This window comes from Pezoporus wallicus, unplaced genomic scaffold (genome assembly GCF_028554395.1).
Source record: "Pezoporus wallicus isolate ANWC-B61680 ecotype Strahan unplaced genomic scaffold, APGP_CSIRO_Pwel_v1 contig_5785, whole genome shotgun sequence".
In the NCBI taxonomy this organism is placed as follows: domain Eukaryota; kingdom Metazoa; phylum Chordata; class Aves; order Psittaciformes; family Psittacidae; genus Pezoporus; species Pezoporus wallicus.
The window spans coordinates 2534438-2549968 of record NW_026641150.1 but is presented as its reverse complement, the minus strand read 5'-3'; the positions used below and the strand labels follow the sequence as shown (position 1 = coordinate 2549968).

General features: G+C 43.2%; 1 protein-coding gene and 1 long non-coding RNA gene across 8 annotated transcripts in view; one reads left to right on the top strand and one right to left on the bottom strand.

Moving 5' to 3' along the window:
• LIMS1 (LIM zinc finger domain containing 1) overlaps nucleotides 1-15531 on the top strand; it is a 75398-nt gene that overhangs the window by 42521 nt on the left and 17346 nt on the right. For 5 of the 7 annotated variants that reach the window (XM_057422184.1, XM_057422186.1, XM_057422185.1 and 2 more), the window contains exon 2: nucleotides 14511-14670. In XM_057422184.1, the coding sequence (XP_057278167.1) occupies nucleotides 14511-14670 (160 nt within the window). Of the gene's footprint in view, nucleotides 1-11847; nucleotides 12249-14510; nucleotides 14671-15531 lie in introns of those variants that run through there. The other 2 variants (XM_057422180.1, XM_057422181.1) reach the window with 2 other exon arrangements.
• On the bottom strand, nucleotides 4515-11851 carry LOC130606147 (uncharacterized). The gene is made up of 3 exons (XR_008973873.1): nucleotides 11730-11851; nucleotides 9474-9703; nucleotides 4515-4611 (listed from the first exon to the last, which is right to left on the bottom strand). It is a non-coding gene; the product is annotated as an uncharacterized LOC130606147 (long non-coding RNA).

Sequence of the window (15531 nt, the reverse complement as noted above, 5' to 3'; positions counted from 1 at the left end):
TCTCCTGTGTCCTTCTTGCCATTTTTGAAGATTGGAGTAATGCTGGTTTTTCTGCAGGCACCTTTCCTGTTCTCCATAACCTTTCAAAGGTGATGGTGAGTGACTTAGCAGTAACATCTGCCGGCTCCCTCAGCAGTCATCAGTGCATCCCATCGGGGCCAGTGGATTTGTGTGCATGAAGTTTGCCTCAATGGTCTCAAACCCAGCCTTGGCCAAGGGAAGGTCTTCCTTTCTCTAGACTTTCTCTCTTGTCTCCAGGGTCAGGGATTCCTGAGGACTGGTCTTAGCAGTAAAGACTGAAGTGAAGGCATTAAGTAACGTAGCCTTCTCTGTATCCTTCATCATCAGGGCATCCACCTCTTTCAGCAGCAGGCTCACATTTTGCCAGATTTAATTCCAAATGGACCTTAGGCTTTCTCATCACATCCTTGCATACTCTGACAATGTTATTTTCCTCCTAAATGGACTGTTCCTTTTTCCATAAACTTACTTCCTTCTGTTGTGTTTTATCAGAAGGTACTTGCTCATCCATGCAATCTCCTGCTCCCTTTGCTCCATTTCTTACTCATTCTCCTTGAGCTTGAAGGAAGTGATGCTTGAATATTAACTAGCTCTCTTGGACCCTACTTCCTCCCCCTACCTCTTAGAGCCCTATCCCATGGGATTCCTCCAGGTAGGTCCCTGAAGAGGCCAGAGTTTGCTCTCCTGGAGTCCAGGGCTGTAACTCTGTTTATTGCCTTGCTTCCACCATGCAGGATCCTGAACTCCACCATTGCATGGTCACTGCAGCCAAGGGTACCCCCAGCCTTCACATCCCCAGCCAGTCCTTCTTTGTTAGTACAAGGTGCAACAGCACACTTCTCCTCTTTGACTCCTCCACCACCTGTGTAAAAAAGGTCACCATCAGTGCTTTGCAGGAACATCCTGGATTATGTGCCTTTCCAGCAGATACCTGTTGTCTTTCCAAGAGATATCAGGGTGGTTGAAGTCCCCCATGAGAACCAGGGCCTGTGAGGCTGCTTCATGCTGTCCATAGAAGACCTTATTGACTTCCTCTTCTGGATTTGGTGGTCTGTAGTAAACACCAACAGCTGTCACTTGTGTTAGCCTGTCCCTTAACTCTCACCCGTAAGTTTTTGACTTATTCTTCATCCACGCATAGGCAGAGTTCAATACGTTCCAGTTGTTCTCCTGTATCAAGAGCAACTTCACCACCTCGCCTTGCTGGCCTGTCTTTCCTAAAGAGTACATAGCCACCCATGACAGCACTCCAGTCATGCCAGCCATCCCACCATGTCTCTGCAATTGCAATGAGATTGTGACCGCACACTGATCTCTTAATTCTTCCTGTTTATTCCCCGTGCTGTACAGGCATTTCAGAGAGGTAATCGAGCATGCAGGTTTCCTAGGTGGGGTGCAAGAGGATCCACCATGGCCGTAACACACATCTTCCCCTGCTTGAGATAGGCTCACCAATGCATAGACCTTAACTACATGGGATGCTCCCCAGGTGCAGAGCTCAGAATGCAGGGGACTACCTGGCACCTTCATTTCTCCCCTGTCTGCAACAGTCATTGAACTAAGTGCAACCTGAGAAATCTGCTTGTCAGAGCAGAGGGGAAGCTATATTAATTTGGTGGGAGAAAAATGACATCTCTGATAAATCCTGTCCTGCCTTGTCTTTAGAAATTGCATGTAACAAGTTCTGACGGTGTGCTGAGCTATTCTTTCTCGCTTTTCTCAGCAAACAGGATGCAAAGGAAATTGTACACATACATTTATGATTAATCATTAGGAGTCACTTAACAATATGCTTGCTATTTTTGCTTTTTTTCCTTCTCATCCCATGGTCCTTGTAAAAATAGAATGAATCCTTTAAAAAAAAATTACACCATTAATTTCCAAAGCTCAGTACAAGGTAGTGGGAAAAGCAGGGGCAATTATATATGCTTTTTTTTTACAATTACAGTTAAAGTTCTTTTGATCATTGTTGTCCATAGCTCTCTTTTCTAAGTTCATGTGGGTTCAAATGTGATTAAAATTGTAGCTAAATTTTGAAGAGGTTAGTCTCAAGTTCTTACCAAACAGTAAATTTTTAGCATTTGCAGCAAATAAGCATTGGCAAGCTTCAGTCAGTGGCTGTCAGTTACTCAGCTGGTTCACTGCTCTGTTCTCTTGTGCAGAAAGCACTGTAGATGTTTTCTACATGAATAGGTTTGAAGTATCTGCTTTGTTTTGTTCTCCGCTGTTGAAGCTGATGGGTACATCTGCATGAATAGGTGCAGGCAATCTTATGCTGGGTCCGTTCAGGCTCCCAGCTGCCTTCGTGCTCTGACTCCAGGCTGGAAGGCATGTGGATATGCCCCAAAACTTAATGCACAAAGACTCCCTCGCAGGTGAAATAGGAGACAAAAGCACATTCTTACGTCCCACTGAGCCTTGGGGGGATAAGCTCTGCACAGCTAAGCTCACAGGTGATATAAAATGAACAAATGAATAAAATCCCCCAAACATCAGCAATGCGGTAGGGCAAGTGCCTCCCTTTCCTTATGAGATGCTGCATTTGGGAGCTGTACGAGGTCACAAATCTCAGCCTGCCATCAAAACCCCATGTGTAGCAGCCATCTAAGTTGGGTAGATGTTTCCAGCCACAATTTCCCCCTGAAGATGTCCTGCTCTTCCTGGGAGGGGGAGAAGATGATGCTGGTCAGGGGCTGTCTGGGGAACCAGGGACCCTGTTGAGCTTTCAGATGTCTTAAGAGTACTGAAAGCAGAAAGAAAAAAATCTGTCTGCACCTCCTTGAATTTTATTTCCACAGTAACATTTCTTAGTAGCATCACAAATGTTAATATTTATATAGCCACTTTCTGTAAGTATTTTTTTGTACTTGCTCACCATGCCAGTGTCAGCAGGTAAAGCAGTAATTATTCAATACATTGGTAACAAAAGTGACTAATATATTGAACCAGGAAGAGCTTGAAAATAAATGTTATGTCACAAAATAGTACACTTCTTCATTTGTTGCGGTTAGAAACTCCGCTGGAATAGTAGAGAGTTCGAACCCAGAAATACTCATTTGAACCACGTGCTTGGGAACTCTTGATTAAAAAGCACTTTGGCTCACCGGCTAGCTGCTCTAATTGAAGAGGGGATTTGTCCATGTAAATGTAACACTGATTTATTATTATTAATTATAATAACTTCCATCTAGCAAAAAAATGCTTCATGGTTATATTTAATATTGCAATACTTAGAATTTGCACAGAGCCTTAGCTTGAGATATCCAAATTACTAGAGGCTTTACTCTTCATTTGTGCTGTACTTCTCATTGCTCTAGGGGTTAAAATAACTCGCAAGGAATACACCCTTCTCTTCTTGCCTTTCCTCTCACCCCTTGTCTCCTGCATTGCATAACAATTCCTAAGCAATTTTGTTTGACTTGCTCACCTGTCTATCACTTCCCATGACTCCATATGACTGGAGGTGGCTGCTTGTGTAGCAGGAACTGCTGTTCCTTTTAGACTTGCCTCATTATAATAATCTATGATTTCATAAATTGTTAAGCTTTAATGATTATAGCAATTAGGATTTTAATTGCTTTCTCGCAAGATTAGCTGTCTGAAGATAAATTGTAGGTTTCTTTTTTTTTTCCTGCCTTTGCTTTCATGTGTTTTGATAACACCTAATCAGAGGTGTTCCCTACAGAAAATGTACTGTGATTGCTCGTTATTCTTCATTATAATTAAGCATTGCTTGATGCAGTCTCTCACACTGAAGTGAAATTACACACAGAAGTATTCTGCAGAGGAGATAAAAACTAAATTATGTCAATGTCACTACTTAATAAAAATTACCAACTTGCAGGCACTGGGGAGAACAAGCTTAAAGGCTGTTAAGTTTGGGTTCCCTTTCTGTCTGTTTTGTTTTACTGTGGTCTCTGGGCTGTTCTGGAAGATACAAAACAAACAGACATGGTGTCCTCGAGAGGACTGTGAGCACTTTACAGGATGCTCTCCAGACATGGGAACAGCTCCGGCTTGCCAAGTCGTGTTGCCTTTGATGGTGGTCAAAAGCTGATGTGTGTGGAGGGAGGTAGAAGGAAAGAGCGGGCCTTTTACGGGATTTCCCTTGGTTGCAATCCCAGTTTACCACCAGCTGTGGCTCAGGGACTTCCTACAGAGTTTACCAAGCACCAGTGGTGCTCTGAGTTTTCATGTGTACTATCTGATGCCCTAACGCACAGGACTGTGTGTTTTGTTTTTGCTTGATTTGATTTGTCATAGCAGCTTTAGTCATTATTCAGTTTGTATCTTTGTTATCTGCCAGCTTTGTAGAAACTTCAGATTGTAGGTAGTTCCTGGTAGCATTCTGAAATGGTGGTTTCATGTATGACACTCTGTGAACGGTGATTCTGGATGACACTGCTCAGCTTTGCCAGCAGATCATAAGTTATCCTGCGATAAATTACCCAATCCGGGGTCTTTATATATCAAGGAGATGAAACTTCATGAGCCTTTTGTCCAACAAGAGAAATGTGGTGTATGACTTTTATGAAGTATTTCCCTATAGATTTTCTGCTTTTTTTGTCTGCTCTGATGGCCATGGTAGACCTAGAAGAAAATTAATTACAAACTGTCAGCTATTGGCCTCAAAGGCAGTAGCATACTGGCAGAGCAGACACAGCCAGCAACACCTGGCAGCATTTCTCAGCTGTGCCTTTTTAAATGAAAGATTCAAAAGATTCAAGCTGTTCCAGCAATGAATGAACGAACGAAGGTGAAGTGGATGTGAAATGGCATTTGTCTTTGCCAGCATGTTAAATCTGTGAACGCCACACTCTTCATAGAGCGTAAAGTTCCTGATCCCCGGTTGAGTGTACCTCTTGAACTCTATTTCTATTCAGCTATTGGAAGAATATTACCCACTCAGACTCATGACTCAAAACTGCTGTGCCCGGTCCCCTTCTTGTTCCTGTATGGAAAGTTTGCATTGAAAGTTGTTTGAATTGCTTGGTATTTGGCTTTTCAGTTGTTGTCTGGCACGTTTCTCCTCACTGACCTCAGAAACTGAAGCATATGCTATATTATATTTCTGATATATTAAAAAATCTGCTTCTTTTATATGTATTAAAAGGACATGGTAGCAGTCCAATTTCAGGATAGGTTATCTCCATGAGTTACCAGGTTGCGGGTCATGAATTTTGCCTGAAGTGTACAAGTAATTGCTTAGTTTTAAACTACATTCCTTTCAAAAGCTAATTCTCAAATTACTGGCTGCCCTTATTTAGCAAAAGGGGAAGGAGGTTTGGCAGGACTTGAACCCCTGTGGTCCAAGGCAGAAAACCCCATCCTTTTCCCTTTGGTTCTGTTCTGCCAAGCAAATAACCTGCACCGCTCCTTCAGATAATTCCAGCAACATACTGTTGCATGGGATTACTTCTGCATCCTCCCTCACAAGTCTTACATGTAATAAGCATTCACTCCTGCTTTACTCATTCAGGATTAGTTAGTTGTTGGGGTGAAAAACGTTACTTTAAAAAAACTTGTAATAGTTACCAAAGCCTTTGGTTTGGAAAATGTGTGGAAGTTTTGCTTTGCACTAACTGAAATTCATTCATGCTTACTTGATAGGCCTGCTACTAGTATTGAATAGCTAATAAAGTGCAAGATGAAGACCTTCATTTTGTATTACCCAGAATGTTAAGACCATCATAATGAAATATGAAATCAATGCTATTTTGCACTAGCTTTATTTGTCGATACATTAATCATGCTTGACTCTTAGGAACATAAATTGCTTCTAGTTATTCTCTTTTGGCTGTTGAATATTATAGCCATTATTTAATCCCACAGTGTTAAGTGCAGGTGGCTCACCTGTCTGCCATCCTCTGCTAGTTTTAAAGCTTGGTAATGCTGCAGTGACTGTAGGAAGAGAAAAATGAGAAACCAAAACCTGGAATGACTAATAATTACAATTTAATATGTGTGTGTGAGAGAAGAGCAACAGCTGAGGAGATGTTTTCTTTACCACATTCTGCTTCTGCCCAAAACAAATTAATTCAGGCAATGAAAAGCTTTGCACTTCCTCTACAGCAGAGAAAAATAAACTTGATAAAGGTGAAAATGGTTCAAGAGGTTACATTGCTTGCAATGGAGATTAATAGTAATACTCAAGAGGAAACTTGGAAGTGACATGCTGGTTAGTAGAGCTGTAGCTCAGTCCTTAGTATGGTGTCTCCAGTGGAGATGTTGCTATAATAAGGATGTGAGCCGGGAAGCCTGGTGTTGCAGTTAACTGTACCCTACAAGGAACTGTGTGGACATACTGGAAACCTCTCCTGGTAGCTGGGGTGTTGAGTCATGGTATTAATTATAGCTCCTGGATAAACCTCTCATGTCATGGTGTTTGGCTTGTGAAAATACTAGTTCTAGATAGCATGGGCAAATGGCTAAGGCAGGAGTAAAACACTGGCATTTGCCATTACATTAAGGATTAGGTGAAGGATTTTTGATGGATTTCAGTAACAGATGACATGGACTGGATATTGGTGTTAGGAAACAGTTAATCTGAAGACGACAGGTAGCTGTAGAGAGCAATAAGGTTCCCCCTGAGCCTTCTCTTCTCCAGACTAAACACCCCCAGTTCCCTCAGCCATTCCTCATAAGGCTTGTTTGCCAGACCGTTCACCTTGCTGCCTTACTCTGGACCCGCTCCAGTGACTCAATGTCTCTTGCAGTGAGAGGCCCAGAACTGAACACAGTATTCGAGGTGCAGCCTCACCAGCGCCAAGTATAAGGGGGCAGTTGCTTCCCTGGTCCTGCTGGCTATGCTATTTCTGAAACAGGCCAGGATGCTTTTTTCCTGAAATGTCAGAAAATGCAATCTCAGACATTTTTCCATATTTGAATTTTAAATCTGATCCTTAACGAAGGGAGAAATGAGCACATGTACACTGAGTTACAATTTACTTGCAGTTGCCTGATTATACTCTCCTGTGCCTCCCTTGACTTTCCAGTGGTTTTATTTCTACCAGGATAAATACTGTTCTGCTCAAACACTTTCAGATTTTAGAACCGAATGATCTTGGTGTTGTGTTCACTGTGTGCATGTACAAACAGAAGGATGCTTTCGAGCGTGGTGGGCCTAATCTTGTCTTGCTGGTCTTGAAGAGCCGGTTCTTTTCAGTTCTTTTCACACATTTGCTGTGCAGCCCCTAGTATTGAGTAGCTGACCTTGTTCATTAGTCTTAAATTGGAAATGGGATACAAATGTTGTTATATGAAATGCACCTTTAAAATGTATTGAGTTGGAAGAGTTTGGATACAGTATAGTCACAATAGTGAAGTATACATAAAGTCAACTACATAAGGTGAGTATTTTAGGAATGACTGACAGCATGTTGTATCTCATGCAATACAAATTTATTAGAGTTCTTGTGAGCTTCTTACATGTGATGGGGTGTCCCCTTGTTTTGCTTTTCCTGTCTGCAGAGGAAAAACTGGGGGGGGGGGGGGGGAGAAAGGGCTGTTTTAAAAAGTATCAAATGTCTGTACACAGAAGTAATTTCTTGTTTTACAAGAAGCATGGCTTCATTTGGTAATGTTTGTAACCAGCAGGAAGAAAATCCCATAGTTTTTTTGTAAATATTGCTTACAACAGGCAAGTACTCTTGTTAAATATTCTGTCAGACTGATTTTTTCACTGTGCTTGTGTGGCTGATAAAACATGGTGTGGGAAGGTGCCGCTTACCTGTTCATTCCAGTTATGTTCATTTCCTTATGGAGAGATGGAATGTTAACCATCTCTTGTTTGCAGAGACCAAAGCATTTTTGGACATGTTTATACTAGAATAAATTTATATTGAAGTATATGAAACAGCTAGAGTTGCCTTTTTGTTTGCTATGTTGAAACTCACACCACATAAGCTTAATTATCCTCTTAGTGCCAAAGACTAAAGGTTGAAACTTTCAGGAGCACTCAGAATTCACCTTGTTTTTTTATTGCAGTGGTTTCAAGGTGGTTTTCCATCCTTCTTAATAGAAACAGAAGTTAGAGCAGTGCTGGGCACATGTAAAAAACCTACTGGTAATGTGCATTTTATCATAGAAAATACTTGTATTTTTTCAGATTGCCTTAGGAGACCAGCTTAACACAGAAATTGTTAAGAGATAAACAGTGACAGCAACCAGAACCCAAGAGTGTTTTTCATTTCAATTGAAAGAAGACACAAAAAGTCAATTAGTGCTTAAAGAATTTGGTGCAGAAATCAGTGCAGGGGTCTGCAAGTCCACACATATTTTGCAGTAAAGCTCTGTCCTAGTTGTTCTGTATTTTGCATGTGAGGGCCATTGCATAGCATCTGCGTTAGACGATGTTAGAATGAAATCACCGTTAACCTATGCGGGAAGGGAAGGGAAGGGATGCGTTCTGATTACTTATCCCCCCCACATAACCCAAAGGGGCACGTGGCCTCCAGACAGTGCCAGTGACGCAGTGATATTTCATGGTGGCACAAGTAGGTTGCCAAGCAGCAGCTGCTTCTGCCAAGCACCTTGTTTGGAGCTGTGACTGCTTAGCACGTCTATTTGTGGCATGGAGCGAAGCACTCAGAGGGGCTGGCCAGCCACCGAGCCTTCTCTGTAAGAGTCCCCATCTGCCTCTGGCAGCCGCCTGCATGGGCAACTGGATTTGAAAGCTGTGTGTGAGCTGGGCAGCAGTCATCCGTCGGTGATGGTGAAGCAGTGTGGCTATTTTTGCTGTTGTTTTCCAAAGCTCTTCTCCGTAGCTGCAGTTGAACGCTTCCTCTCCCCTCTTCTGCCGTTTCCTTTAGCACCTTGCCCACCTTCAGCTTTAGCTTTTGATACAATCCTCAGTGTGCCAGGAGGAGCTTTTGTCTCCTTCCTTCCTAATTACCTTTTCCAGTTAAATACTCAATTTCTCCCTTTTCTGTTCTCCTTATCACTGCTTCCTTAACAGTAGGCTGGTAGGTTTTGTCCCAGATCCCAGGACTGCCCTTGGGAAACTGCTGCCACAAATCAGCAACCCCCTACACACTTCTCGCTCCCTATGGATGGCTTCACCTCAGAGTAACCTAGAATTCCCTAATGAGAATGTCATGCATTTTTAGCAGTGTATTTCAGGTCTCAGCAACGTGCCTCCAGCAAAATGACAGAAAAGAGGAGCATGGCCAGCTGCTCTGGATTTGTGGATTACCAGACTTTCACAGCAGAAACTGCATTTTGCTTCAATAGCAGAAAGGCCCATTTTAAACTCCTGGAAAACTTCTTTTTTGCTTAATCAAAACCAAATGGTGACTAATTCCACCAGCAGCAATGCCAATACGCTTCAAGGACCAGACAGCTTCTACTTAATGCATATATGGAGTCCTAGTACCATGAAGGACTACTTCTTGAAAAAAGCTAGGAAGATTAAACCAGGCTTTTTGGATGGACATCTTATTACACTGACTTACTGTATTACTTGCTTTGCTGCAGCCATGCAGAAGACTGCAGAGTGGCAAGCCAAAGAAGCAGGCAAGTATTTTCCTGTTGACCACAAAAGACACAAGGCAGCAGAAGTGGCTTCCAGTCACCTTGGTAGCCTGTGAAGTGTAGGTTACTTCAAGGACTGAAGTCATCCACCAGGACAAAGAAACTCTTCAGGGTTCTCTGATTCACAGCAGCAGCCTCCCAGGAGAATTGCCTGCAATGTGAGACAAAATACAAGAAAACAATTGAGGAAATGGTCAGTGACAAGGGGAAGAGGCAGATTGACCTGCTGGTTCTTATCTTAGTGGCTTGGTGCACCTGCACTAGCCTTGGATGAATCAGTATGATTAGGCCATTGCAGTCAGTCTCCCTAGAATTTGTCATACCCAAAGAAGCTCAGCATTGGCCTGTGCAGGACATGTTGGGAGGCAGGATGGAGAATAAGAGCCTGCATCACTATGTCTGCATCTCTGTTGGCAAACATCGCTCTTTCTTGTGCTCCAGAGGACGCAGACACCTTTCTTCCAGCACTGTTTCCTGTCATGGTGCTCTAACGAGATCATTGTGGCCTAGGGCTAAAACCTGAGCACTGCTTGATCTGGGGCTTGCTCCATGACAGATAAAATAGGGCTTGAGCTCCAGCCAAATGATGTCAGTGGTGAGGGTGCAGCCTCCTCAGCCTGTTACAGCTTGTGACTGCCGGCAGCTCTGTGCAAGATGGGTAATCACACCTACAGACAGGTAAATAAGTAGGGTCATGCTGCCTGGACCCCACATACATGGGGGAATAGCTTGCCCAGGAGTTGCTTCCTGCTGAGAAGTGAATGAAAGACGCCTGACCAAACCTATCCCCTAAATCGGGCAGCCGCAGAAGTGTGGTGCTGTGTTGGCCAGGCTGTGGGAAGATGGCTATGTGCAAGCCCAGGCCTGTGTGGAGAGTGGCATGGGTGCTGCTGTGGTCTTACTGAGCAAGCTGTCCCAGCTGGTGGTGACAGGTACAGCCTAAAACCTTCATAAACCAGACCCTCTGCAGCAAGATCTGGGAAGGTGAAGGCATGTGAAGTAGAAGACTTGACTGGAGTTTTTGTCATATCCTTTGTCATCTCTTGGGTAACAAGTGATAGAGGATGAGAGGAAATGGCCTCACGTTGTTTCAGGAGAGGTTTAGATTGGATATTGGGAAAAATATCTTCACCAAAGGGGGTGTCAAGCACTGGAACAGGCTGCCCACTGAAGTGATGGAGTCACCACCGCTGGAGTTACCTAAAAGATGTGTAGATGTGGCATTTAGGGTCATGTTTTAATGGCACTTGGTGGTGCTGGGTTAACAGTTGGACTTGATGACTTTAAAGGTGTTTCCCAACCTAAATGATTCTACGATTCAGTGGTCTTCTAGTCCTTATTTCTCTACTTGTTCCCTGTGTTCATCTCCGTCCTGTCCTACTCTGCTTTCTCATGCCCCTTTGCAGACTAGCAGATTCTTCAGATACCAACGTGCCGTGTGTCATGAGCACAAAGTGCATGCAGTTCTGCAGTTCAGCTGACTGCTAACCAGGCTGAGTCAGTTCAACCCAAGAGACGGTTACTTAGGCTGGCTTCCCAAAAGCCTACTTTGTCTGCAGTTAGGAGTTGCAGGAAGCTGAGTGTGCCACATCTGCTGCAAGCGCTGCGCTTCAAGTAGGGAGAGTGTTCAGGAGTGTGATTATTAGCTGCAGATCTTCAGCTAATTGACACTGCCTTCCCTAGTAAGCAGTGCACAACAGGGTTTTAAAATAGAATGTAGCCATGAAATAATTGCAACATTAGGAGAGCGTTCTGTGGTGAAGGAATGATTAATTTCAGTTCTTTCTTCCTGGTTTTGCTCTCTTTGTTCCCTTATATCCACAGTACATTACTTCAGTACGTGTTCTTATATTAGATAATTGTTCTAAACCCAGCACATCACTGGAAATCAAGCTTCATTCTTCCTCCGTCATATATTGCCCTTTATAGCATACCTGGCAGTTAGGTTAATGGCCTATGAAGCACAACAGAAACCAGACTGTCCATCTGTACCTACCTCTTCCCTGAAGTACGGACAAGAAGAAAGTTGCCTATAGATAAATCCAGCACATATGATTTAGAAGAAGCAAGTGGAACATGAAAGTCCATAAATCTGCCTCTATCCCCACCCCCGCCCAGCAGAAGGTAGTTGCAGACAAGTTTGGTAGTGAACAAATTTGCTCCTGTAGGTTACTCACACTATAGCTCTCCTGGGCTGCTTCTGTTAGCAGCCGCCAGTGAAAGCCCCTTTCCAGCATCCAAGTTTGCATGAGGGCCTGGCAGGGGAATGTGCTCCTCCGCTTGCAGGCAGCGTCAGTAAATCACAGCATGACGGGCTCACCGCCCCGCCACTGAACTTTTAACTTGAAGCTCGAGCAGAGTGCTGAGCAGCTCCAGCTACATGACACGGAGCTGTGAAAGTAAATCACTTCTTTGGGAGCAAGGGGAAGTCCAGGATACTGTTCTGCAGACTTTGCCTACAGCTTCCTTGCAGTATAAGCACAGAATATATACACCCGGGAAAGCAATTAGAGAGAGATGGACCTCCAGCACAGAACTCGCCCTTTCCCCATCCCAGAGGATGAAGAGGTTGCACACAAGAGCGCTCCTGATGCTCACAACTCTGCAGGGAATGAAGAGAAACCAGTGTCAAAATTGCAGCGTAGGCACAGTGAAATAAAACTCTACAAAGAGTTTTGTGACTTTTATGCAAGATTGTAAGTTCATTCTGTCCGGCTTCGCGGTGTAACTGCAGTGACATTGTTGGTGTACTGTACATATGTATTTTATTATCTGAGCTCTGGGCAGGGTGTGCAAGTCATTCTTGTAATGCAGCCTTTGCCACTGTTCTGCTTGATACGTTGCCAGTTGTAATCATCAACTAAAATCTGTGCTGTTGCTTTAAACTCCATCATTAATTGCATCAGAAGTTTTTATCGGCAGTTGAAACGGGGTTGGAATTTGTAACATAGTGTCTCTGACTTCAGGTCCTTTCCCTATTATTTTGGGTAAATGGCTAAATTGCTTCACTAATGCAGAAGCAATACATCACTGAAGCAGACATACATCACTGGTTTTACATACATGATGTGTTTCAAAGTGAAGTTCTTTTGCATACTGAGGAAAGCTTTATGTTTTCATTTATTTTTGAACTTTGTTTTATCTTTTTTGCTTGTATTATACTTTGTCTGGCAGCTCTTATCATCCCTAGTGCTCGAGGACTGTTGAAGTGATGATGAAAGATCCCGATTTCTGTTATGATTATTCTTCATTTAGATTGAGAAGGAGGATGGGTGAATTGACTGAGGTTTTTTACCATGGAAAGCATATATAATCTAAGGAGAATATTGGTGAGCTTTATAGTTAACCACAGCTTATATGTGTAATCACTAGTTTGTCCATAGGCTTGTCTGTTATGTGTGGGATACATACATTTGATCTCCTTGTGAAATTCTCCCCCTTGCTTCACCAAGGGGGCAGTGACTATTTGGATAGCAGTTACTTTTTTTCTCTTCTGCAAAGATCTCTAGAGAGAGGAGAGGGGGAGAAAAAAACAGCTAATAATAACTGGTCAGATGTGACCTTGCATAGGTCTCTTCTGTGAGACAGTGTAAGAAATAGATAAAGCACATTCCTTTTTCAGCCACGTGCTAGGCGTTTGCTTTCTCCCTTGGATGCTGTGCAAGGAATGAATTCAATTCCTGTAGAACCTGGTGGGAACTGAGAGTTCTTATCCCTTTGGGAGGCAAAGCTTGGCATCGTGCAGAGGACTGAGTGCTCTGCACTTACAGGCACAGCATGATAGCTGTATCAAAATGGCTGCATGCGTGCACATGGGTTTAAAATAATCTCGGTTGTTTAATAAGCTTCCAGATAGATGTTTGATTGCCAGCTGTTCCCAGATTGTAATGAAACTAGACCATTACCTGTATTTGCTCTCTGATGTCAAATAGTATTAGGGGAGAGAATTTATCCTGAAAGCATAGCTTTGAGAGTCTAGATATGAGTAAGAAAATGGTTGCAAAGGAAAAATGGGGTGAGCCTTTTTCTGGGCTTAATTACTGAAAAACAGCTGTACTCTCTTCCGCAGAAGTGGACACAGTCCTAATGAAGTAGCTAATTCCTCTCTGCTTTACAGTTACCACACTGTCACTGTATGGTCACATACATTTGAGAAGCAACTGAGGTTGCTATTAGAGCATTCTTTTGCATCCTTGGCATGGGTTTGCCACCTTGTGTTTGCCTCTGTTTGGGTCACAGTGGGGCAGCCAGAGAATTGCCACCCTCTGCCTTGGCCCTGGACCAACACGAGCACACTGTGGGCTGAGTTCCCTCAGATGAACCCTAGCAAACCAACCAAAAATCCCATCACTGCAAACTACATTTGTAAAATGACTTCAAGCTATGCAGAGCTTATATAGGGAATAATTGTCTACTTGCTCTGGTTCTCAGTAATATCCGCTGGGTTAGATACTGTACACTCTTTCACATTGCTTATTTTGAGCTTTCAAACCAATGTTGTTATATACATTGTAGGATTAGGAATTCTTTTGGAATTACCATTTATGTTTTCCTGTGTGATGCCAGTCCTCAATTATTGTGAATATTTGCCCTTGTTTTCTGTAATTCTAATTATTTTTTAATCGTACTTCTTTGAATTGCCTGCCATTTCTCATTCTAAAAAAAACCTGCAAATGCATCTGTAGTAATGACATTTCAGTTTGATTTTTTGAGTTAATTACAGTTACTAGAGTGTGTTGCAGGGGTTTTGTTTCTAAAGAGTTTGGGAGCAGGGGGAAATGTCAGTTGTATTTATGAGGGGATGCCACAAGTTATTAAGTCCATTGAAAAACTTCTGTGGAGTTGAGCAGCCTAGTGTTAGGCTGATGCAGTTGGCTTTGGGGAAAGAAAAGAGCCCCACAACTAATTGCTGCCTAATTGGGCTAATTTTCTTTCTGCTTCTTTTTTCTTTATGACAGCAACATGGCCAATGCTCTTGCAAACGCCATCTGTGAGCGCTGCCGGGGTGGCTTTGCCCCTGCAGAGAAAATTGTCAACAGCAACGGGGAGCTGTACCACGAGCAGTGTTTCGTCTGTGCCCAGTGCTTCCAACAGTTTCCTGAAGGGCTCTTCTATGAGGTAAGCAGGCAGAGTGCCCCTCTTGCCCACAGCCTTTGCCTTGTGCCTTCTTTCCATAGCAGAAGTAGCTATGGGCAGATCAATAGCTTAGAAGGTCCAGTGGCTAAAACTAGGCTCCAAAAGGATATGCTCAGAAGAGGGAGAAAAGAATCTCTGCGCTAATTTGGAAGGCTTCAGTGTATATAACCTTTTTTAAATGTATAGCCTAATCTGATCAGAGCTGAGGAAAAAAAAACAAAAACCAGAAAAACACTGGAGATTTCTTTGTCAGTGCTGCTTTTTTTCCCTAAAAGGTATGAATCTGATACATCATAGAATCGCAGAATGGTTCAGGTTGGAACAGACCTTAAAGCTCATCTAGTTCCAACCCCCTGCCATGGGCAGGGACACCTCCCACTAGACCAAGTTGCTCCAAGCCCCATCCAACCTGACCTTGAACAGTGCCAGGGATGGTGCAGCCACAGCTTCTCTGGACAACCTGTGCCAGTGCCTCAAACCCTCAGAGGGAAGAATTTCTTCCAATGTCTAATCTAAACCTACCCTCTTTCAATTTAAAGCCATTCCCCCTTGTCCTGTCACTACATGCCCTTGTAAAAAATCCTTCTCCAGATTTCATACCAGAATTACAGAAAAAGCATACTTCTTAGGGTAGGACACTCACATAGAGGGAAACCCCAGCATCCCACAGTCCATAGGAGATTTATCGCTGAGTTGAGTGAGACCAGCACGGCATGTGAAAAGGTGCACTTAGAGATGACTTGTAAGTCAGCATGCTGTGATCAGGGTGTGTGGAGAGCCCAAACCAAATGGGGACTCTGTAGGGTCAACTCTAGGTTTAACAAAGTAGAGCATTCAAAAGTA